This window comes from Eubalaena glacialis, chromosome 8, assembly GCF_028564815.1.
Source record: "Eubalaena glacialis isolate mEubGla1 chromosome 8, mEubGla1.1.hap2.+ XY, whole genome shotgun sequence".
NCBI classification, from domain to species: Eukaryota; Metazoa; Chordata; class Mammalia; order Artiodactyla; family Balaenidae; genus Eubalaena; species Eubalaena glacialis.
The window spans coordinates 123,891,260-123,916,284 of NC_083723.1; the positions used below are offsets into that span (position 1 = coordinate 123,891,260).

The following is a 25,025-nucleotide window of genomic DNA, read 5'->3' on the forward strand; positions in this document are numbered from 1 at the left end:
CCACCAAACACAGCACGTGATGGGGGTTTCCTCTTCCAAAAATGTCACTGAGACACTTTGTGAACCGAAGTGGATGCAGAGAATAAAGTCTGCAGCTCAGCGAACATGGTTATATGAATGTTAATTTCCCGGTTTTGATAATTAAACCATAGTGAGGAGAATGGCCCTGTTTTTATGAAATGTGCACTGAAGTACTTAGGGGTCAGGGGACATTATGACTGCAACTTCTTGATGGTTCAGATTTCATATAAACACACACAAATGTATATGTACTGAGAAAGGGGGGGGGTGAATATAAGCAAATGTGGTAACAAAATGTTAACACTGGGGCATCTGGATGAAAGGTATGTGAGAATTCTTTGTACTATCTTTGCAACTTTTATGGAAGTTTGAAATTGTCAAAATAAAATCTTATTTTTAAAGAGGAATTAAGAAGTGGTCCAAGCAAGAATGCAGCGTTTGCTAGGATCTCCTTTTACTGCGTCCTGTGGTAGAATCATCGCCCAAGCAGCCCTTAGAGGACTAGAGAGCTCTACAATTTGCTGAGGGAAAGGAGATTTTTTTCTGTGGCTTCTCCCAGATAATAATAATAATCGCTGACCCCTGCAGCCCGGCCCAGCCTGGGGCCCACATTGACTCCTTTGGGGTCGTCTGCGTGGTGGCCAGCAGAGGGCACTCTCCCTGGGGACCACACTGGGTGCCAGGCCACATAACTCTGCAATGTGTTGGCTGAACTTTTCAGGAAACTTGGATGCCACACATACTTTTCCTTTCTTTGCGGGCAGGCAAGATGAGTCACGTTTTTCTGAAGTCTGCTCAGCCCCAGGATTCAGACCTGACCAGCTGCCCGGATGCAGAGGGCTTCGGCCTGGGCTGGGGAGTGCAGGGCCCAGCACCCTCAGCCTCGGAACCGGGCAGTGGAGCACGGGCAAGCAGGGAACACCTCACTCGACCAGGCACAGGGCAGAACGCACACGACTCTGGATTGCACGACATTTGGGGACAGACCCAGGGCCACCGGTACAAGTGGCCACGAGCAGCCCCAGCGGCCCACCTCCTCTCCCACCTCACGGGCTGCCTCACCCCGAGCCCAGAACCCGCCCTCCAGCCCCGAGCACCCGTTCGTGGGTTCAACCACTCTGTCCTGCCTTCACTCAAATGGCCACTGACCACGGGACCTCAGAGCAGGAACTGAGGGCAGGGGCAACGCCTGCGGCCACCTGTGACAGGAGTTGGTGCAGGTTCCCCAGAGGCACGCATGAGATGGAAACCGGTGGGATGCAATTTAGAGATGTCCTTGGGCTCAACATCTACAACCAGGGAAGGAGAAGGAGTCGGCCAGGGGCGAAGGTGAGGGGCCACGCAGACCCAGCGAGGGCCCCACAGAAAGCTCGGGAGTGGGGACGACCCTGGGAGCTGTCGGGAGTGGGCTGAGGGGCTGGAACTTTACACCTGCTCACTGAACAGCTGCGGGGCGCAGGCCGGCTCAGGAAGGGCCGTGACACTACGAGAGGTGGCTCTGTTAGTGGCACGGTCAGCAGCTCGGGGACTGAGCCCCTCGTTCCTGAGGGGGCTCCGGAGGCAGCACGGCGTCCGTCACTAGGGTATTCAGAGCAGAGGACCTGGAGGCGGGGCGAGTTTGGCGTCTTCGAGGACCAGGCTGGCAGGAGGCTGGGTGGTCATGACAGGCTGCGGTCAGAGCCAGCCAAGGGCCAGAGCGTGGAGGGGTGGCGAGACTTCAGATGTTAACTTGAGCATGTTGGGGAGGCACTGAAGGGTCGAAGAGGGGACAAGATGGGCAGATTTGTTCAAACAGAGGCCAATCCTGTTGGCCACCTGTTTTTTTTTTTTAAAAAATAAATTTATTTATTTATTTTTGGCTGCGTTGGGTCTTCGTTGCTGCACGCAGGCTTTCTCTAGTTGCAGCGAGCGGGGGCTACTCTTCATGGCGGTGCACGGGCTTTGCATTGCAGTGGCTTCTCTTGTTGCGGAGCATGGGCTCTAGGCGCGTGGGCTTCAGTAGTTGTGGCAAATGGGCTCAGTAGCTGTGGCTCGCGGGCTCTAGAGCGCAGGCTCAGTAGTTGTGGCACACGGGCTTAGGTGCTCCATGGCATGTGGGATCTTCCCGGACCAGGGCTCGAACCTGTGTCCCCCGCATTGGCAGGGTGGATTCTTAACCACTGCGCCACCAGGGAAGCCCTGGCCACCTGCTTTTATAAATAAAGATTTATTGGAACACAGTTTACATTTGTCTGTGGCTGAGTTGTGGCAGCAGAGACCAGGTGGACCAGAAACCCAAAAACATCTACCACCTGGCCTTTTATAGGAAGAGTTCGCCAACCCTGCTTTAAAAGACCCCCCTCCTTGCATCACCTCCCAGGCAGCAAGGTGGCTCCCACGGGGTCCGAGAGCCCTGAGACCTTCCGCAGCTCTCACCTCCACGTTTACAGCATTCAGCTTCTTGGTTGAGTGCGCGTCTTTTGCACTAGTGATAAATGTCTGTGCATCACCTGTGTGTGTCCAGAGCTCGTCCAGGGGGCTGCCAGGCCCCCCAGGCAGGAGCCATAGGCCTCGGGATCCTGCCTGTGTCAGGACTGGCATCCCCACCTCCCCCCATACTGCCCCCCCGAACCTCGCACCGGGGTCCCGTGTGAGCCACGCCATCTCTGCATGTCACTGTGTTCATCAGGGGAGGACAGCCACACAGACCAAGAGTCCCAAAGACACGCTGATTTATAGGAGAAGAAAATGTGCGGTAGGAAAGAAAGTCAGGTCCAGGCCAGAGGACCGGTGAGCAGGCCGGCTGGAAAGGTGGAGAGTGAAAAAGGTGAGTGACGTCTGCTGGGGAGAAGCAGGAGGCTGCCTGTCCTAGCGTGGGACTGGTGGTGGGGAGAGATTTAGGGGGTTCCCGCGTGTTGTGGGGTGAAATTCCCTGCTGGCCACCCACGCGCAGCTTCTAGGAAGCGGTCAGGTCACCTTTTCTCCCCATGCATCTCCTCCCCGGGGCCTCTCCACCTCCCCGGCCCCGGGGCCTTCTCTAGGGCAGGAGCAGAACCAGCCGTGTGCGGGTGTGAAAACGGCGCTCAATGAGCATCAAACACAGGGACCTGCACAGGACGGAATCTGTGGGCTGGGCCGGAGGTCAACGACGTCCTTCGAGAGCCAATTCCTGTAAATGGAGTTGCCCTAAGAGCCTCTGCTTCTGGTGCCCTGAAAGAAGGTTTCCTGTCACCGTGGTGCTGCGGGGGAAGGGGTGCCTGGACGGGTCTGCTCTTGCATCCCAGGCACCAGGGCACATGCATCACCCAGTGGCATTCACGGGGGCTGGCACCTTGCTGTTGGCCCCCATTCCCACTCCTCACCTGCCCCTGCCCTGCTTGGCTCACAGGGGGCTGACCCTGTAGCTGCAGTGCCCGGGCTCCCCTCTTGGCTGGCCTCTGGCTGGGGGGAGGGCCAGGCCTTGCACAGCATCTCTGGCCCCCAATACTGCCAGACAGACAGCTCCCACCGGGTCACCCCTGCGTGCCCCCCTCCACCGCCTCCCCCCACCCCCTGCTGCCCTCCTCCTTCTCCTTTCCCACCAGGGACACAGTGGGTCGGCACCAATCCCCGGTTGGCCTCCCACTCTTGCTTGGCTTCTCAGATCCTGCCTCACCTTTATAACCATATCATCCCTCAGTTCCATCTGTTTTAATTAAATAGTCAGAGTGGTTCCATCCTGCTGGTCACAGAAACGGCCTCCTTACACGAGAAGACAGGTGTCAGCGTGGAGGTTCTGCAGGGTAACCAGCCTCGAGGTCCAGACCCAAGTGCTGGGGACTAAATCACTGAGTCTGACCCTACTCTAGACTCTGGCAGACGGGCCCTGTCGAGGCGCACAGGCTGCACTGTGGCCCCGGTCCGTCCCTGGGTGAGTAGAGGCAGGAGGTTCTCGCCCCGGGGTGCCCTTGGCATGTGAATTGAAGACTTGGAGGCTCCTGATTAAAATCTTAAAAGCCCAAGTCCATTCCTCCATACACAGTACAGAACCCTTGGCATTTTACGGGAAAGCAGACTTTTATTTGAAAAATAAACTTCAGTTGCTGGGAGAGAAAAGAAGAGCTGCCTGCGATCTAACACGGAGATAGTGTGAAAGGACAGAAGGTTTACAAGTTCAGTAAACCTCGCTGGGAAACTCACTCGCATTTCAAGCAGCTCTCATTACATCCTCTGATCAGACCCAAAGACCGGGAGCGGGGTTTAAAGAACCGAGATGTAAATGACCTAGCCCAGAATCATAGTCATTCGCTATGGAATGTTAGTATTTTAATTTAACTACGAACAGAAAATTAAATTTATTTGGGGTGTTCAAAGTACACATGACCTCGGTCACGGTTGTGAGCTGGTCTTAGAAACAGTTCAAACGTCTACCGTCCCTCATCCCTTGCAAAGTCCCGACGCCTCTTTCCACCACCCCACTGATTCTCCGTGCCCTGAAGTTCCCAGCCAGACTCTCTCCGCAGGCGTTCCCAAGCCCATCATGCTGTTTATGACCATCTAGGGTGGTATTTTCCAAAGAGCAATCACACACCCCATGCCTGCCCCATCATGCAACCAACTGTGCGGGTCAGATAAAGCGTACTCTTACAACCAACGAGAGTCGAACTGAAAATAGCACACATAGGCCAGGGTAAATACTGTTTCATGAGAAATGGCTGGATTATGACATACAATGTATTTCTGACTGTGGGCTGCAGTCAAAGAAGTTTCAGGTCACCGCTGCGATGATGCTTTGTGGCCTCATGTGAATGCCCCGTGCTGTACGTTTCCCTCTCTGGGCTGCTGCAACTCCCCAGATCCCAGGGTACATGCAGCACCTTCTCCTCTTGGCCGGTCCTACAGATACCACACGGTCGTGACTGAGAGTAGCCCTTGGTGTCATCATAGTAGGTTGCTGTCCAAGTCAGTGATTTTCAACACTGTTTTTTCTAGTAGGACAAAGATAACGTCCTAGTGCCCAGTGGGGCTGACTTCTGTCAGCAGCGATCACTCGGGGCGGACAGCTGTCCAAGTAGGACAAGATGCCAGTTCTTGCTCAGCGGAGGGTCAGCTAGATAAGTACCACCGTCTCACCCCAGGAGCCAACACCGCATGATCATGGGTTCTGGGAAGACCACTGCTTCCAAAAGAAAGCATCTGTCACATCTGTTTTTTTTTTTTTTTTAAGAATCGCTATTAACTTTTATTTTACTTCATTTTGGCCGCACCAAGGCATGCGGGATCTTAGCTCCCTGATCGAACCCATGCCCCCTGCAGTGGAAGCTCAGAGTCCTAACCACTGGACCGCCAGGAATTGCCTTGCATCTGGTTTTGATGCTAGAAGCCCCTTCTCATTTACATGCTTATATGTGTCAACTACCCCCAGAGAATGTAGCCCTGAACTTCTATAATGTACATCTTAGTTGGAATATCTTTGCCAGAACCTTCCCTGAGAGTTGGTTTGGGTCTGAGGGTGGCAGGAAAAGGGCACTGCAGCTCTTGGACCAGGAGCCCATGGAGGAAGAGGATGGAAAAAGGAGCTCCAGGGTCCTCAGAATAACCCGCCCCTTTCCCATGTGACGCGGGCCAGCCCTTGTCTTGCAGATGAGGATGGCGTCCATCCTTCATCCAGACCCACGGGCACATCCAGACGCATTCTCAGCCCAGACCCGCTGCTATTCCCAGGTAGGGAGACCATCCAGGGGCCTCGTGTGGCTGAGGTTCTGCCTGGCACTGGGGAGGCAGAGCGTGGAAGTAAGAGGCAAGCGCGTGAAGAGCCAGACACACGGTTTTCTCAAAGACAGAAGGTGACAGGAGCATATCACAAGGGGACACCTACTGTGCAGAAACTTAAAGTAAGTTACATCTGAGAGCTCTGGCAGGTCGCTCAAGGCAAGAATAATCAGGCAAGGGCGAGAGGAGGTCTCAAAGGAGGTGGGAGACCGTCGTAACTGCTCTCCAGGTCTATTTCAGTGGCCCCGGCTGGTCCCCCACACTTCTGTGTCCACCATCTCTCTCTGTACAGTAGCCAGACTAATCCCTCCCAAGAGCAAGTCATTCCCGCACCAGCACCTTCCGATGGCTCCGTGGATCACTCAGTGAGACCCTGGGATCCTGTAAGCCCCACCCGAGCCCTGTGACCACCCCTCCCTCTCCCTCCCCACTTGGTTCTAGCCATGCTAGCTGCTCCCTGAAGGCTTGGAGGCTGCCCCTGCCTCAGGACATCTGCGCTGCTCTCCCCTCTGCCAGGCACGCCCTGTCCCACGCACCTGCCCGGGCACACCTGGCTCCATCCCGTGCCTGCTCAGATGCCTCCGAATCAGCTTTCCTGATGGTCCTACGTTAAAGCGCACCCCTCCAACCCTCATCCCTTCCCCTTCGTTTTTCTTGGAGCCGCACAACGGTTCTGTCTCTCATCGCCTCCCCTCCCCCCCCCAGCAGAACGCAGTCCCACAAGGGCAGGGACTCAGCAGTTCGAGGCTGTGTCCCCAGTACCCAGGATCACAGCAGGCTCCCATTAAGCACCCACTGAACGAATGTTCCCCTTTAAAAGGCTGCGTCAGGCTGGTCAGGGGTGAGGCCCGCCCGCCTGCTCCGTAACGCCCAGGGCACTGAAGGTGAACGTGGAGACCCAGGCAGGGACAGCGGGTCCTGCCTTGCCCCCGGGCAGGCTCAGCACGTGGGGCTGTATCGCCCTCTAGCGGTCACTCGGCCGCAAAGCCAGAGAAGCCCCCGGAGTTTCGAGGGGCTTGTTTCCAGGGCCCGGGGGATGCAGAGCTGCTCGCTCACCCGCACACCTTCCTGTGGGAAATCAGATTCAAACGAACATTCAGAATAGAAGGGTGAAAGGGGGACACATATCAACTCATCTTGTCTTGAATGTGGGAGAGATTTAACGCGGACATCCTGCCTCTGCTCTGTGGTTCCCGGTGGACCACCCGCGCCAGGACTTTGCACGGAGTGGGGACGGCCACCCCTTCAGAGCCTCAAGTCATCGAAGGCTAGGTGGCAGCTTTTCAAAAGTAAGCAAACAAACAAAAAAGAAACCAAGTGGAAGGAGCCGTACAGAGAAAACACAGAAAAAGTGAATTTACAGGAGGCTGAACTCAGACCTAAGACCTCACCAAAAGGTGGCCTGATACGCTCGCTTGCTTATTTACTTGGTCGAGGGAGAGTTTTGGAGGAAACGGCTGGGGACTGGCATACATAATGAGGCGTTTAGCTCATCTGCACTTTGCATTTCCTCCCCACGGCTCCTCCTCTGGCTCAGTCGTGGTCACTTAACAGAGAAGACGCCCTAGCCACTGCCCTGCCCCAGACCGCCCCGCCCCCATCTGTCCCTTGACCTGCTCTGTTTCCCCTCATAGCACAGGGGTGGGGGGATTAAAGTCTGTCTGTGCGCCAGTCCTCCCCCGACCCAGCCCTGGATCTGGAATATTCCAGAGTAGTTCTTCCAGTTTTGCCTTAATCGCGCCATCGGAAGGAACTTCACCTCTGTCACCAAGGAGATGTGTAAATTAGTTAGGATGCTTTAATGGCATTATAACAGAAACGGAAACATATAACTTAGAAGAGACTAAACTCCCAGGACGTTTATTACCTAAAATAATGAGCTCCGTGATGCCAGCTCCATCAAGATTACCTTCCTACCTGTCTGCCCCGCCATCCTCTGTGTCGGCCATGGTCACAAGATGGACAATGTGCCCCGGAAACCATGGCCTCACACCGCAGACAGAGGAAGGAGGGGGGATTAGTCCTCCAGCGGCACCTCTTTTTGTTGAAGGGGAGGCACCTTTCCTCTGATCCCCCGCAGAGTTCCCCTTATGTTTTGCTGGTTCACTCTGAGGCCAGTGATGCGGAAGTCAGGCATGTCCCCAAATGGGGAAGGGGCATTAGATCATCTATAACTCATGCCCAGGGGCTGGGCCCTGGGTAAAGCCACGTTCTGTCATGAAGAAAGAGGGGGAGTGGCTGCCGGGCGGCCGTCAGAGCCTCCTGGTGAGGGACAGACTGTGCACACAGATCCGTGTAATGAACTTGGGGAAGGAAGGCCAAGGGACGGGGTTTGCGGGCAGAAAAGAAAAAAGGAGGTCGCTGCACACGGCAGCCGAGGGCAGCACGGCCACCCGTCTGCCTCTCCTGAGCTGAAGACGACCTCTGTACCAGGCAGGAGACACTCCTAAGGATGGGCCCAGGGGATGCAGGGCTCAGGTACCTGACAGCGCTGACACAGAGGAGCACCGCACTCTAAAACACACGCATATGCATAGGGACCAACCAGGCACAGAAAGATGGTGCTGGTGGCTGCCCAGGGCCCCGCACAGGAGCCACCACTGAGAGCTAACTCAGGGAGGTCAGAGGGCAGGTTAACTCTTCTCAGGAGCAAACTCCAGGGCGTCCTCGGGAAAGGGGTGAGTCCAGCTTTGCTGAGCACCCACTGCGTTCGGAGCAGAGCAGCTCCCACGTGTCTATTCGCTACTGAGCTCTGGGACGTAGAGCAAGTCCCTCCCTGCCTGGGGACAAACAGCTGCCTTGCGGGGAGCCCGGAGGCCAACGCCGGCTCTGGGCTTGCAGAGCAGACCTGAGCCCCAACTCCGAGCCCCCGGGAACCTGTGGGAGCCACAGGGAAGGCACGACACCTGGGCTTTACGGCACAAACAGGAGACTGAGATGCATACGAATCCCCGAACCCTCCAGAGAGGCCGGAGGGCTGACTCAGGGGATGGCAGCTCTGGGGGTTCAGATGGCCTCGTTGGGGCCATGAAGACAAATGGGACGTGTCCCCCCAAAGCAAAACCCCAGCAGTAGAGTGGAGAACAGAAGCCATCACAGAGATGGACACCAGCTCATGCCCCTGCCCCATCACACCTGCCCGTGCATCATCTCTGCTCCACCTATAAATGCGCCCAGGTCTCTCCTACCCTGAAGCAAACAAGGCAAGCCTTAGCTTCCATTTACTTCTGCCCACCCACTTGCTACCCGGCCCCCTGCCTCTGTCGGGATGGGCCCACTTTTGCCACAGTGAGAAATGAGCCTTGGGTCCTCAGTAGTGTGACCTCAAAAGGGATGTGCTCATGGCACAGTCCCCCGACGCGGAAGGCAGCTGGCCCGGCCGCCTTCCCTACGAGGCACCACATCTGGCTGCTCACCTCCTGCACCTGCACCACCTCGGCTTTCTCGGCCCCTTGCCTCCAGCCCGCAGCTGCAGACAAAAGACCTCTGATCTGCCCGGAACTGTCTTAGGCAGAAGCCCTGAACTCTCACTCCCTTTGGTGGAAACCTCATCACGTGGTCCCAGCGCGGCCTCAGGGAGGGGCTGGGAGGGGCAGGGAGCCCAGGCTGCGGATGAGCTCGGAGATCCCATCACACGCTTGCTCCCTTCCCTTCTGGCCCAAACGCTGTGAGAGAAGGCCAGTCTCTCTGACTCCCGGGCTGCCACTCAATCCTCAGCCCCTAATACGGCTTCTTTCCCTTCCTGGCTACCCGACCTGCTCTCTCGAAAATCACCAATGATTTCGGGGTCAAATCTCGAGGAAGTGGCAGCAGCTGGACAGCCTCACATCCGGCCTTCTCTCCCCATCTGGGAAGAGTGGGGGGCATCCGAGCCACACGGCACCCTCCCTCACTGACCGTACTCTTGCGATGGACGACAGATCACAGGCCAAGCTTGCTCTATGGATCTCAGCCTCCCATCTGTTAAACGGCATCGCTTTCCCATGGAAGGTCCCTGTATCGGTTTCCTGCTGCTGCCTGTACCAGGGCACCACAAACCAGGTACATCAGAAATGGGTTCCCTCACAGTCTGAAATCGAGGTGTCAGCAGGGCCGTGCCCCTTCCTTGCCTCTTCCGGCTTCTGGTGGTTGCTGGCAACCCTTGGGTTGTAGACCCATCACTCCGTCTCTACCTCTGTCGTCACGTGATGCTCTCCCTGTGTGTCTCTGTCTTCCCATCACCATCTTCTCATAAAACACCAGTCATAATGGGTTAGGCGCCCACCCTACTCTAGTGTGACTTTACCTTAACTAATTACACCATCAATGACTTTATTTTCAGATAAGGTCACAATCGGAGATGCTGGGGGTTAGGACTTCAACATATCTTTGTTGAGGGGACACAGTTAAACCCATAACAGTTATTAGAAGGATTAAATGAAACTGTGTGTCTTTATAATCCACCTAACATTGTCTGAAATCAGTTCTTTATCTCGCTCAATTCCCCAACAAGCCCTGGCCTGATAACTTGCCTTGAATTCCTACATGACCCCTGCATTCCTGACCCGCTAACTTGATGCTGACTACCACCTTGTGGGCTGGGATCAGGTGCCTTCCTAACACTGGAGGACGATTCTTTCCATAATGGTTTGAGTGTCTGATGTGTGCAGAGCCTACGGGGAGCCAGTGCACCTGCAGGAACTGTACCGAACAGCAATTTCACACTCAGCTTCATCTCCTTCTGTGACGCCACGTGAGTAGCAGTACGACGGCAAACCCAAACGGGGCACCCCGCCTACACCAACATCTTCTGGAAAGAACAGAGATTCTGTCATCACCTCTCACACAAGCTCAGCGGAGGGTGGGGAAGCGGCGGGCTGAACCCCGGAAGGCTTTGTTCTCGAATATCACTCATGCAAACAACAGCATGTGTCAAAATCCATCTCCTTTTTCTGGGGGCGGGAAGGAGCTGGCAGGAAAGCTCTTGTCAACAGCAGACCTTCTGGAGGAAGTGATGGCGGGTGGGACACTGGGAGGGGGGACGGGGGAGGGGGGAAGTGAGGCCCACACGAAACACACTTTCCAGAAAACCGTCTCCTCCTCCCAGTGTCAGGAATTTTCACCCTTTGGGTGGTTTGCATTTGATTCTCTTCTAAGCCAGGTCTCTGCGGGTTGTCTGAGGGCAGTGTCAGAGCAGCTGCAGCCCAGATGCTCACTGACACCCATCTGTAGCATCCCAGGACCAGGAGCAGAGCCGAGCCTCTGCTGGACACAGACTCTGAGATGAAACATTCACAGGGGAAAGAAAGGGCCCAGGATTTCCCTGAGAACCTCAGGCTGACCAGAGAGCCGGTAGACTGGCTGAGAAGAGCCAGCGTTTGGCCAGTGGTGCCCCAGGGCAGCCAGGCCTGTTAGAGAGATGGAAAAGCTCCTGCACTGGGTGGGTGATAGCGGCCAGAGACCTCCTGCCCCTCCTGAGACGTCCAGCCCACTACCCAGCAAAACGGTTACCCTAAAAGGTAACCCACAGGACAAGGTGCCTCTATTGCTAAGGCCGGGACCCCCCTCTGTCCCCAGGGGTCTGGTGCTGGGCCTTATTTTGAATATCATCAGGTTAGACAGCCATGGAGGAGAAGGGACAGACCTGCGTGGGCTCTGATGCCTCAGTGTGTTCAACCCTACGGAGCCACATTGGGATGGGCAGGGTATCCCGCAGTCCTCCCTGACCTGACGCTGCTCACTGCGATGCAGAGGGAGAAAAAGAGGAAGAAGGATCTAAGTTGAAAACATATTCTCTATTAAAGTGTTTTACCCTCCACACGACACTAGGAGTCGAAGCAGAAAAACCAGTAACTGTCTCCAAACCTCACCGTATGGTTGGCGAGGTCACGTCAGAAGGACGCTGCTTCGTACCGAGGGCAGAGGGAGGTGAGTTAGCTGCTGCGGCCCAAACGGTGAGCTGAGCTGAAGGTGGAGGCATGGCAGGACCTGCTGCCGTGGAGCCCCGGTCGGCCTTGGGCACCGTGGTTAAGCCTGTGCCACATCTCTACCCAGACTCACGGTTGTGCATTTCTACCAACGCAGCTTCATCTCAACTTCTGACCCCAAACATTATTGACCCAAAGAGATCTCTTTACAAAAAGAAAATCTATCTTCCAAAGACCAAAACTGCCCGTCACCAAGAATATTAAAGAATAGATATGGCTCTGAAGGCAATGCTCAAAGAAGACTTTCAAAAATAGGAGACATTATTGTTCCTCATCGTGGAAGGAAGAATAAATGGTCCAGAGTTTGCACAGAGATGAGCTTCCTCCCCGTCTTGCCATGCCCGAGGGGCCCAGATTAGGGGGGGTCAAGCCTGGTCCTCTTTCGCATCCGCCATACCCCAGCCCCGCTGCACAAATCACTGCCTGGCCACCATGTGACGCTCCCAGCGCTCCTCCCGGAAGGAAGGAAACAGCACCCGAGGCACCTGAAGGCTCGTGCTTATTCGGAGCCTGAGTCACTAGGGCTTCTGATGTTCCATTTCACAGCTAGAAAATCATTTTTTGGGACTAAGCCAAAACAAGGTCTTTGCTTCTGAGGGTAATGTAAATGCTCCGGAGAGAAACATCTCCCTTTGAGCAAGATGTGTACTTTTCTGTCCTCCCGAAAGTTTGAATAGGAGCCTGGGAGAGAAAATCTTGACCCCCCCCGGAAGAAGAGGGAAATTCTACAAATGTCCGGGAAGGTGGAATCCGGGATAAGTTAAAATGACTAACCTTGAAGTGTTCGTCGGGTGAGAGAATTGACGTGCTCTCAATCCCCTGTCAAGCAAGGCTGTACACAGACCCTGTGAACCTGGCCCAGTTCCAGAAGCATATTCAAGAAAGTGCAAGTTATGTTCTTGAAATTCACAGGCTGCCTCATTCCACAGAGGAATTAATGTACTTTACAAGGATATACAGGACACACCTGGATACTCTAGGTTAACAGCAGGCAGAACTGACACGCTGACAGACCACCCCTCCGCCATGGGGCACGTGAGCTGGGGAGGAGGGTCTCACGTGCAAAGACCACCTGAAACCATCCACCTGGCTGGGCCCACACCCGTGGCCACCCCGTGGCTCCCCTGGCTGCGGCTGGAGGATGATCTGAGCGCTCCCAGCCATTCCTGTGCGGAGTTTATTCCAGGAGAGGGCAGGCCCTGCGCCAGTGGAGGCCGGGAGGAAGGTCCTGGGGACCCTGGGCTCAGGGGAGGCCCTCCCGCCTGTGTCTGTGGCTGCTAGAAGGCAGTGGGAAAGCACAGACTCCCTGGAAGCACCGAGCGGGACGAGTGCTGGTTTGTGCAGGCACAGGGCTTGTAGGGGCCTGAGTGGGAGGATGGAAGGGGGTATCAGACAGGCCTGTAGGGAGGCAACTGAGAACCCATAGGCCGGCCTGGCGGCAGGGATGCTCCCTCCCCGTGCCCCATGGGGTCTGATGCTAACCTTCTGGGGGAAAGGATGAGGCCTGGTGGTGGGCGGATGTCCATGAAAACTTGGAGCAGCTTGAGGGCTGCACGGAGCAGGAATCGGGTGTGAGGTGCAGGCGCCCTCTCGTGTGAAGGTCGGGGGGAAACCTCTGCTGGTGGAGCCCCCGACTTTGGCTGGGGAAGGAGCTTTCGTTCCTTTGTTTTTTTCTGAGCTTTGCTGCATTTATCCGGCCTGCAAGGATGGGCAATGCCTTGTATTCGGAGTCTGAGGAAGCCTTGAAGAGTAGGGTACTGGAGGTAAAAGCGAATACCACGTGAGTTCAGATCCTGGTTCTACCGCTTACCAGCAGTGTGGCCTTTGCTCAGTGACTTAGCCCCTCTGGGCCTCAGTTTCTACTTTGATGAAAATGGTCAAAATCTGACGTCATGGAGTTTTTATGCAGATTAAAATAACGATCGATGTTAACACATCAGGGAAACTCATGTTTTAAGGGCAGACTCCTGGAACTCCAGTACGGAGCCCGCCAGTTTAGGCGGCAGGAGCAGCCACTGGAGGTAACAGGGAGCCTTTTCTTAGTGCTTCCAAGACTTGTGCACACAAACGACTTCCTACTCCACCCACTCGGCAGGTGGGTCTTAATACAGTACGCACAGGATACGGAATAAACTATTAAGCCTGGACATGAGGGGCCAGGGAAGGTTTGTGGTTACAGGAGGGACACGAGGTTAAGGACATCTTTTAAGGAAAAGTTAGGAAAGAAATAGTATGGTGAGAAATAAAGGGCAAAATATGGGTATTTTCAATCACCCCTGGAGCCTCTCTTCTGTTACCATTTCCCTACATCTGGCTCTGATAAAGAGCAGCAAATACAGGTTATGCAAACAGAGACGGGGTATCACTGAGCTGGGAGGGATCTGCATGCCCAGAGAAATGACAAGCATCCTCCTTTCAAATCCTGGAGGACCGGCAGGGGTGGGGGTGGGGAGGTGGTGGGATGGTGGTGTTTGCTGGTAGCTACGTTTTTGCATGAATCCAAGGAGAGCCTCTGGGCCTGTAGTCTCAACAGAGTGGCTCATCCAGAGAGGCTGTGCTTCCCTGTGGGTGTGTCCCAGCCCCCGGAGTAGAAGTCTCCCTGGAGAAAGTGCCCCCCTCACCCATGCTGATCTGCATGGTCATCTTTTTCCTGCAGTCGGCGGCTGCCATGCTGCAGATCGGCTTCACAGTCATCGTGCTGAGCCGGAGTGGGACGCTGCATGATGCTGGATGCTGCCCGCAGGCGACATGATTGTGGCCTGCCCGGCCGCCTCCCGGTTCTGTCTGCAAGGGATGGCCCTCCAGAACAACCTCCTGACTTCCTTTGGTTTTGGTTCCAAATTTTATTTCAAAATCTCCCGGAGCTTCATCAACACTCTCACTTTCTGGCTGACCACCTGGCTTGCTGTCTTCTACTGTGTGAAGATAGCATCCTTCTCTCACCCCATCTTCTTCTGGCTGAAGTGGAGGATTCCTCGGTCAGTGTCCCAGCTGCTGCTGGGCTCCCGGATCCTGTCTGGTCTGACCGTCGTCTCATCGGCCACCGAGAAGTCAATTCTTGTGCAGATGGTTGCCACCCAGAGTTCCCATGGAAACGACACCCTGGCTGGTAGAATACAGACCGTCTCTTTGCGTTTTTTTCTACCTCATGCAATTATCATGTGGTCAGTTCCATTTCTCCTGTTCCTGGTGTCCACCCTCTCGCTCGTGTTCTCACTGCGCCAGCACTTGGGGCAGATGAGGGACCGCAGACCCGGCCCGAGCGATCCCAGCACCCGGGCTCACACCATGGCCCTGAAGTCACTTGCCTTCTTTCTCATCATATTTCCTCTGCCTGATTATCGTCGTTGTGAACATCCCAACCCTCCGGAAGCACCGGCACTGGGCCTGGGAGGCGGTGACCTATGCCGGCATCTGTCTGCACTCCAGCATCTTGGTGCACAGCAGCCCCAAGCCGAGAAAGGCCCTGAAGAAGAGGCTTCGGCGAGCCCTGAACAAGGAGCAGTTTGTCTTGAGTTGTCAGTATCAATAACCTCTATCACTGCACGAGCCCACGAGTGGCACGAATGCACAAGGTTTGGGGCTCTGTCCTCTCTTTTCATTTCCTTCTTTTTTGCCTACCCTTTGTACGCCCCCATTAATTCTTTTTCCATCCCTCTCTGTTTCTGCCAACCGTTCCAGGGCTCCTAATCCCTGGTCTGGGTCCCAAGCCACCTTGGACTAGGATGGTGGCCTCATTTCCTCACAGGCCTTTCTCACTCTCTACACAAGCAGCCCTAATAATATTCTCCCAGCACCATTTTGGTTCATTCTCCCTTTACAGAGACCAGTAAGGGTTGTCAGCTGTCTCTGTGGTCAACCTAAAGTTTTGTTTTGTTTTTTAAATGGTGACATAGGGTGTCTCATACCATCCCCCCCCACATCAACTGGCCTCCTCGTCCCTGCTGTGCTCTCAGAGCCCAGTCTCTCTCTACCTCAGCCCAGGAAAGCTTCTTTCTGTCTCCCCACATGCTCGTCCCCGCAACCTGTGGTCTTTTGGCCCATCTGGAACTTCCTTCTGTCCTTTCTCTGCCGTTCTTTGCCATTCCCTTCTTTTGCACCCTGCTTAAGACCAATTCCACCCATGGAGCCTTTTCAGTTTGGTCCCATGAGAGTCTGAGGGCGTATATGAGTTTTGTGCCGTTACAGGTCCTGTCCTCGATTCTGTGTGTTCGCTGTATGTTGAATTAAAAGGAATTGTCTGATATGGAAATGCTTTTAGGTATTGGCCAACAGAAGATCGAGAAAGCAAACAAAGTAAATTTGCTACAGTTCTTAATTTTGAGAATCTTACTTTTCCTGTCCGCTCACCCGGGAAGTGGACCCTGCGTGCGGACACCTAGGAGATTGGTCTCCAAATTAACCTGGGATGCAGGTTAGTTAGCGTCCCAGAGTGTGTGCAGAATGGTCCATTGGATGTGGAAAGAAAAGTGTGGCAACTTTAATTTCTGTGTATTTTGATCTCTTCCTTTAAATTTTTAAATTAAATTAATTTTGGGGGTGTGTTTTATGATGTACATAATGTATTCGTAGAGTATGACAAGCACGTAAGTAAAATAAAGGAATATGCATATGGCAGAAAAAAAACAATGCTCATGTACAATGCACTTCGAACGTGCATAGTAGACACAGATTATTATCAATGATTAGGGAGCAAAGCTTTAGTCACATGAAATTCAGTCCTTCTTGAGGTCCTGCCTTGCTGACTATGCAAGATTGTTTTTGCTTTTAAAAAGACTTTCATCTTATTATTTGCAGTTCAAGAACATACTGACGTGCACTTCCCTTTCCTCATCTACAAAGGCAAAGTCATCCTCAATCAAGTTGCAAAAAATCTTTTGGAGATAAGATTTGCTGTTTTCTGGAAGCTTCTACTGCCACATGGTCACGTAAGACTTCTTGGGAACTAGACAAGGCGTAAACATGGTCCACTTTGTGGGTCACGTGGTCTCGGATAGCTCGACAGCTCAAGTCTGCTGCTACGTGTGAAAACAGTCTCAGGGGAAAGAAACAAGGGCGTGACTGTGTCTCAGTGATTAATGTACACAAATTAATAAAGGATCCAGGCTGGACTTTGTCCCGGGCTGTAGTATGCCGACCACTGTATTAGACAAGGAGGCTGTATAGCAGGTTATTGCTTTGCTTGGGGTGGCTGACCCTGATCCTCTAAGGGAATTAGGTTTGCTACTAACAGCGGGCCTGGGAGGAGTGTGACGAAAACCCCAGAGTCCCCAAGACGTGTCTTGAATCAACTCGCCACTGGGCCCGGAGACCAGAGGAAGGCTACAGCCACTCCATACAAGCAGCCCCTCCAAGAGGTAGGGTCCTTCTAGAACAAAGGGCCGGTTTTCCTCCCTGGGCAAAGAGCACCAGCCAGCCTAGGTACTCGCTGGTCCCGGGACCAGACATAGCATCTGGAACTGTAGCCTCCATCTGTATTACCCCTCTTGTTCTTGAAGTGTCTGAAGATTGAATTATCTCCTTTTCCTTTATTTCCCTTTGAAAATGATTGTGCTCAGAATTTCTGTCTTCCCTCTTTCTTTCCCCTAATAATAGACGGCAGTGTTTACCAAGCTTGAGTGTCACCTGGGGGGTTGGCTGCACCTTTAGATTCTATGTCATCATGTAGGTTGAAAGTCACCGGACAGAAGGACAGGGTGCAGACAGCACTGGAGGAGAAATGGGAATTTCATTACTTTGAGGTGGAGGACTCAGTCCGTCACGCTGGCATCCTTAGTGGTGATGCTTGGACATGATGCTGGGGAAGCAGCAAGGACACTTACCACTGTGTGTAGGGTGACTGGACCGAGTTCCATGAGGGAATCTTTGGGAGGCTGTGTGTGCACACACGCTGGGCGGTGCACAAGGAGGGTGTTACAGGTGCCTGCAGAGCTGCCAACTGTGCCTCTTCTCCAGAAACTTCCTGCTCACTTACTGGGTGGGTTCTTGGTTACTTTGCTTTTGCTGCATGATCCTGCCTCCCAGCCCCCCAGTAACTGATTGGTTCAGAGATCCCAACTGGGCTAATCAGAGATCCTATAATGAGGAATCTGGAATGGTAAATGGAGAGACACAAAGACTAGGAATTCTCTGGATCTCCATGAATTCTTGCTGCCAAGCCCCCCCCAGAACCAGCCTGGTTCCTTCCCTTCCTGAGTCCTGAGCATTCAGCTCTTCTTTGAATTCTGTAAATATACCCAAATCCTTCCAATAAATTGTCTTCCTTGTTTTAAAAAAAAGAGAGGGGGGGAGTAAAAGGATGGGGACCAAAACTGGATTCAGAAACCAGGCTAGAAACGTATCCCTTAAGGCCCCTCATACACATTTGGTTCTAAGATTTCCAGCAGGCAATGCAGACAGGGAAAATTGGGTCGTTGCATGATCAGTGTCTATGATAGACAAAAACAATCTAGTTGCTCAGAAGTACAGCTATTCTTGGTACCGAGACAGGAAATTTCTCCCAGGGGGCTCGTGTGACAAATGGTGTCTTCACGACATCTTTCCAACGGACACAGCGGGTTTCATGGGCAGCTGCTTATCCAGAGCCTCCATACAGGCCGCTGGCATTATTCTCAAGCTCAATTTTGTGAAATCAGTTCTGGGGCAGCGGGAGCAATATATAGTCTGGGCACGTTGACCCGGGCGCAGATTCAGGCAGGAGGAAAAGCAGATAGATTGTATACCCTCCACGCAAGCCTCACAGCAAGCCCAGTGGAAAAATCAGGTGGCTAGGACCTGAGGAGAGGCCCCCGTGGAGTAGTGCACACACACTGCCTGGACACGGTCTCAGACCTTCCTGCTTCATCAGTGGGCTGGGCAGGGCTGGTTTCCCACGTCCTCGGGGAAGGTCAAGGACATGGGCTCGGTGGTTCAAGGGCAACAGCACGGGCTACTGTCCTGGGTCCAGGCCCACCCTGGTCTGAACACCCGCTCCCAGAGAGCTTCTCTGAAGAAGCCGAGCCCCCGCCCTGACCTAATCAACGCATGTCTTTACAAGAAGCCCCAGTCACTCCATGGCCTTCTTGAGCCCCGCCTACGGCTACCCAGCCAGACAGCAGAAAAGCCTTAACTAGCCACACTTGCTGCACAGCACCTAACAAGACACACCTTTGCAGCTGGGTGCTTTCTAGCACACTGAATGGACTTTAAAAACGCTGACCAGAAAAGGGCAGCACGGACTCCTGCTTCCCGGGAAGCTGAACATCTGGCCCGTCTTCAGGACCCAGCATCCCACCTGCTGGCTCCCCCAGACCTCCCAGACCCCATATCTTGGCTGCTCCTTTCTGCCTTCAGAAATGACCCTGGTCTTGGGACTTCCCTGGTGGTCCAGTGGTTAAGACTCTGCGCTTCCCCTGCAGGGGGCATGGGTTCCATCCCTGGTCAGGGAACTAAGATCCCGCATGCCGTACAGCACAGCCAAAAAAACCCCAAAGAAATGACCCTGGTCTTAACAGAATGACCACCCTACACCCACAAGTCCTGCACCTCCCCAGCCAGTGACATGAATTGCAGATTTTGGCTTTTCAATGTAACCGGTGTACTGGGTTGGATGGTGTCCACCCCAAAATTCATGTCCTTCCAGGAACCACAGAAAGCGAACTTATTTGGAAATAGGGTCATGGCAGATGTAATTAGTTAGGAGGACGTCAGTCTGAAGTAGGGTGGCCCTCAATCCAAAATGACTGTTGTCCTTAGAAGAAGAGGAGAAGCAGCACAGAGACAGAGACAGAGACAGAGACACAGACACAGACACAGACACAGATACACGGTGGGCGGGGGCCACGCGGCAATGACGGTGGACGCAGAGACTGCCGCTCCCACAAGCCAAGGAGCACCCAGGACCGCCAGCGACCCTAGGAGCTAAGAGAAAGGCCTGGAACAGATTCTCCCCTAGACTCTTCGGAGGGACCATAGCCCTGCTGACGTCTTGATTTTGGTTTCTGGCCTCTGGAACTGAGAGAATAAATTCCTGTTGTTTAAGCCACCCAGATTGGGGTACTTTGTAATGGCTGCCCCAGGAAATTAATACAACCTAGTTCTGTTGTAAGCAACCCAGGCACAATGCCACCTTTGGAGAAACAGGACACCTGGTGGAGGTCTGGTCTGACGTCCCCTCCCCTCTGAGAGGTGGTGCGTGATGGCATACTTGAGAATTTCAGGAGCCCTGTCCAGGAAACTGGGGATGCTCTCTAGGGTGTTGGGATGTCCGTGCTAGGACACACCTCCCTATCTGGCTTCATATCTAAGTTCCTAACTGCACGTCACCCGTACTGTCTGCGTGAGGACCACCTTGTCCTGTGACATTTGTACCCTTACACATAAGTTCAGTCATCGTGGGGATGCCTTTAGGGGTGCTAGGAACGATACCCCAAACCACCGAAAAAAATTAAAGAAGAAAGTTCCCCACCCTTTCCTTACAAGTCACGGAGACTGAAACTGCACTTGGGCTGGCCTTGCAGATAGAGCAATAGCTCCAACCTACAGGTCCTCTTGCAAATACAACCCGGAGAGAAAGGAGGACCACTCCAGACGCGATGCCCAAGGGCAAGCTTGTTTTCCAAATCATTGTCTTCTTCGATAGGAACTTCCTATGTCATCAGAAAGAGTCGTAAAGAGTAGGAAGATGCACTAAGACACGGGGAAGGTGAAAATACACTCCATCTACTTTATGGTTCCCCTTGTATATTTCTAGATACGATCAACGGTGCTCAGTGGAGAATATTTTATCCTTAGATCACAAATACTCATGAGCCTAAAAACTCTCTCTGAAACACACATTTGCTTCCCCTGTTTCTGTAACAAATCAACCCCACCTACCCAGGGCCTGAGACAGAAAAAGTCAGGATGTGCCAGAAACAGGTTCACTCAAATCCCCCAAACGCCAAGCCGTAAGCACTGGGGGCCACACGGGGCAGATCAAAGAAAGGGCTGGGCCCTCTGGCCCCAGGCGTGGGCCGCTACTGATTTCCAGAGAAGGCTGGAGGCTAGCGCTCCACGTGTCTGTCCTCACAGCCATACTGTGAGTATCGGGGTATTTACATTAACCCCACAAGCCACGCCATACTGGGTGGATTAGTGCAGGAATAAAGCGACAGGTGGAAACACGTTGCTCTGGAGATAAATTTGTTCTTGGGGGACAGACCAGACGCACGCACTCAGCACCATCAGTAACAGCCACCCGGCCAGCTTTGGTGTCCCTGCAGGTGGCACCGCGGCCAAGCAGCTGTGAGCAGCCCCCTGGCAGCCCTGCACCCACCTGAACAATAGCATCAATGCCTTACTTTTTCTGGAGCGGGAGAAGAACCGGATGCCCCCGGGCGAGGTAGACGGGTTGGAGTTGGGGGAAGATTCTTTGGACGAGGAACGGAAGATCCCGCTGAAGCTCATGCGGCGGGGGGAGCGCGGCGGGGACTCCTGGTAGGAGAACGGGAACACGGTTTTGGGGGAGCCGGGGCTGGTCTTGGGCCTCACGGGAGCAGACACGGGGCTGGAGGGCCGGTGCTGGGGGCCTCTGGAGAAGAAGCCTTTGGAGGGGCTGCTTGAGCCGAAGGGGCTGTCCACCTGCAGACAGACAAGACAGACAGACAGACGGAAGGGTGAGGTCACTCAGAGCCTGTGAGGACGTGTCCCTGTCGTGCCTGCCCTCCCACTGTTGCCCACCATCCAGCTGCTGCCACGATACCCGGCCCGAGAAGCAGCCCCACGCTATTCCACAGACAGAGGCGGCCCGGGGGAAGGACCGGACCCCAGGACGACCCACCCACAGGCTAGGCCGCAGCATCCAGGAGCCCACTGGCCCCCACCCAGTTCCCTGGAAGGGTCTTCTGGAGGTGGGGGAGGACAGCCAAGCAGCCGAGAAGGCTCGAAACACGGCACCTTCCCCCTTCGTCCTATTTGCGGCCCCGTCTCCTGGCCTTCACTCCTCAAGACCTCATGTCTGTCCTTCTCGAAGTCTGACTACAGATCTGATCTCTCTGATCTGAAAGACAGTGGGCCCAGGGCTCCGTCCTGAGGGGACCCTGGCGTGGGAAGTGATGAGGTGTTCACCTCCAAGCAGCTTCGGCGCTGGAGTAATGGGGGTTGCAGGCAGAGGTTGGGAAGAAAGCGAACAAGGCCGCAAAGCTCTGAGGCTCACTTCGGTGATGACTTGAAATTGTAGTTATGGTTTGAAAACTTACTGGACTCCATATTTAAGCCAAGGCACACAACTCACAGACTCAAGGAATTTTGAACGTGTCCTGCTGGTGGGTTTAGCAGCTGGCACTCCCATCTGAGTGCCTGGGCCTGACCCGCTTGCCTCTGGGCCACCCTGGAGGGTACGTAGACTCCCTAAGCCTCCGTCTCCTCCTGCGTGAAATGAGGGGTCGTACCTGCCCCTCAGGGCCGTCTGAAGGGGCATCGGCCAGACCTGATGCACAGGAATTGTACTCTATACATGACCTGCTGCCGTCCCGTGGGTAAGCCTGCAACACAGGAGCCAGAAGGGCCTCGGGGCCCACCCAGCTCTGCAGCAGACAAAGAAAAAACGACGTGTCCCCTGGGCTCCGCACGGCAGGTGACGACCGGTGCACTGAGCACAGGGCAGAGGCAGCCTCTGTGCCTCTATCCACTGGGGTGCCTGCCTGGACCCGGGACCGCTGTGAGCTCCTCCACCACTAGAGGGTGCCCCCGAGCTGGGCTTGAGGTCCCTTAAAGGAAGTGATGCTCTGTGGGGACCCTCAACCGCACGCCCCCTTCTCCCTGAGACCCTCCACCCTGCGTTAAAGGACCAGTGTGGCCATGGCGGGGAGGGGTGCAGATGCTGGCTCCGTGCCAGTCCCCTCGCCGAGTGGGATTCTGAGGCAGAGGCCGAGCTTCCCCAGAGCCATATAACTCAAGCTCTCCTCCTTATAGAGAAGTTCAAGGTTTTCTTTTTCTAACCATTTGGTACGAAAAGCATTTAGATTCTCTGCCTCTAGAGTACTGGGTTCAGCCACTATCCACCGACCTATGGGACTCAAGCTTTCTGAGGCTTTTCTGCATCCTAAGAGTAATTAACACAGAGAAGCTTTTGGAGCAGTGGGCGGTGTGCGCCTGTGGACATGGGGGTGGGGCGCAGGGACAGCAGGCCCAGGGGTGGAGGAAGACCCCACGGCAGGGTGGTACATGTCAGGGTTCTGGACAAAGATACAGGAGTCTGAATCCCAGCTCAGTTTCCAGCAGTGACAAGTGACCTACGTGTCAGTGTCCTCATGTATCCAATGGGGACACTAGGCTGACTCGCAGCGTCGTCAAGATGACAGGATATACACAAGGGAAGCACCTGCCACAGTTCCTGGCACACAGCAGGTACGTCTGGGAGGTCAGCTCTCACCGTCATGAATTCGCTACAAAGAGATCCTTGGTAGATGTGGAGAGTCGGAGAGGCTGGGCTGATTTACGGAAGGACTCCACGTGGGGAGAGAATCTGACCCTCCTTTGAGGGGGAACCACAGGGCTCTTCAGCACGGGGGTGGGGGGGACATGGTCATTTAGGGCAGACATTCTAGTGGCCTGTCACCATCACCCTCTGGGTGCCACTGAGCCCAGAGCTCAGAGAGGGCGCTGGCTGGAGGCTGAGTGAAGGCCCCAAAGCTGGTAAGTGTTGGGCGGGACCTCAGGCCTACGGCCTTGACCCTCACCACCATACACCTCCCGAGAAAAGCAGAAACAGCCAGGAGGGGGAGCAGCCTGGCCACGGGAAACGGAAGAGGAGTCAAGGTCAAGTTTGAAGGCAGAGGGAGGGAGTCACAGTAGGAGGCCAACCCCGCTGCTGCCCCTGTCCCCTTCACACTTCACAGTGAGCTCTGCCTAGGGAGGAGGGATTGCTGAGCAAAGCTGACGTTCACTGCACGCAGGGAACAAGACGTGGGCAAGGATAGGGTCCCCGCGAGACCCTGGAGAACAGCAGGCAAGACAGGGCTGCCCTGAGAGTGGCCCAGACGGGGAGAGATTTCAGAGGGAGACACTGCCCATCATGGGGCCCTGAAGCAGGGAAGGCGCTGAAAGCCGACGGGCTGTGGACAGGCCGATGGGCAGAGGTGTCCCAGGGTCGGGAGGGAGAGAGGAGCTGGAGCCGGGAGGACAGAGAGCCACTCACTTGGGCCACCGCAGACGGGTCACCGGGGCAAGTTGAGCCAAATGGCAGTCTCGAAGGGCCTGGGTGCCAGTTTGAACCGTATCTGACGGGCAAGGGGAGCCCTAGGATTCTCCGGACTGGGATTCCAATTCCGGGCTCAGAACTGCAGGCCAAAAGAGCCAGGCACTCAGCCATCGGGCTTCGGGAGGGGGCTCCAGAAAGCAGGCCCTCTCCCCACACGGCCAGACAGTGGTGGCTGTGGCCCATTCCGGCCTTGTCCCCCGTGTCTCCCGCCCTGACCCTGGCGAGGGGGCGGTGGCGCTGGGCCCCCGGGTCTGCTTCCTGCAGGGTGGGTGGGGTGGCGTGGATCTCGGCACGATCGCAGCCACTAGGGACAGAGCCCGTGCCTCTTAGCAAGCTGCAGTAAAGTGACACCTTGCTAAACGTAACGGCACGCTTCCCTGGCTTTGGGTGAACGTGAACAAAGGGCCCAGAGCCTCCTGAGTGCCTCCCGGCTCTGCAGAGCCACGGGGCGGGCTGTCAGGCCACCGCGAGCAGAGCTTCCAGGCCCACCTCTGTCTGCCACTGCAGGGAGGGCTGCGGGGGCCAGGGCCAGGCCACCAAGGGCTCGGTCTCAGCTGCGTCCCCGAGGATGCAGGAAAGCAAAGAAGAGGGTTGCAAGTGTGAAGGTGAGCGAGGGGTCAGTGGGGCTGGGGTCAGCGGGACTGGCCTCGGCGGTGACTGACAGCTGGGCACCGGGCACCCCTTGGGAGCTTGAGGGAAATGGGCGTGGGCGAGGGGGTTAAAAGTGAAGGGCACCAGGAAAGGGGGGTCGAGTTGAACAAAACCTTGAGGTGAGGGTCTGTGGAGCCCGACTCAGGCTGGGGAGGTGTGGAGGCTGTGCCTGGGATGCAGGGCACGGCCAGTGCCCTCGGGGCCAGCGTGCTGATGGTGCGCGGCTTGGGTCTGAGTCCCTATGCGCTCCAGACGGAAAGGGGCTGGCATTCTTGGCAGAGGGGAGGGAGGAACAGTGCACACGGCCAGCAATGGACAAGAGGGCCCGAGCCACGTCTAAGACCTGGCCAGATGCCACGTTCCCGATGGCTCAGGTAAATGGGTCGTGGATGCACCCCTTCACGGTGCTCCAAAGTGGGGGGTGTCCTGAGGCCACG

At 55.0% G+C, this 25,025-nt stretch overlaps 1 protein-coding gene across 2 annotated transcripts in view; it reads right to left on the reverse strand.

The window, feature by feature from the left end:
• Window positions 1–25,025, reverse strand: part of PRKAG2 (protein kinase AMP-activated non-catalytic subunit gamma 2) — a 284,850-nt gene that overhangs the window by 178,588 nt on the left and 81,237 nt on the right. For both annotated transcript variants that reach the window (XM_061198961.1, XM_061198960.1), the window contains exon 3: window positions 21,038–21,317. In XM_061198961.1, the coding sequence (XP_061054944.1) occupies window positions 21,038–21,317 (280 nt within the window). The remainder of the gene's footprint in view (window positions 1–21,037; window positions 21,318–25,025) is intronic.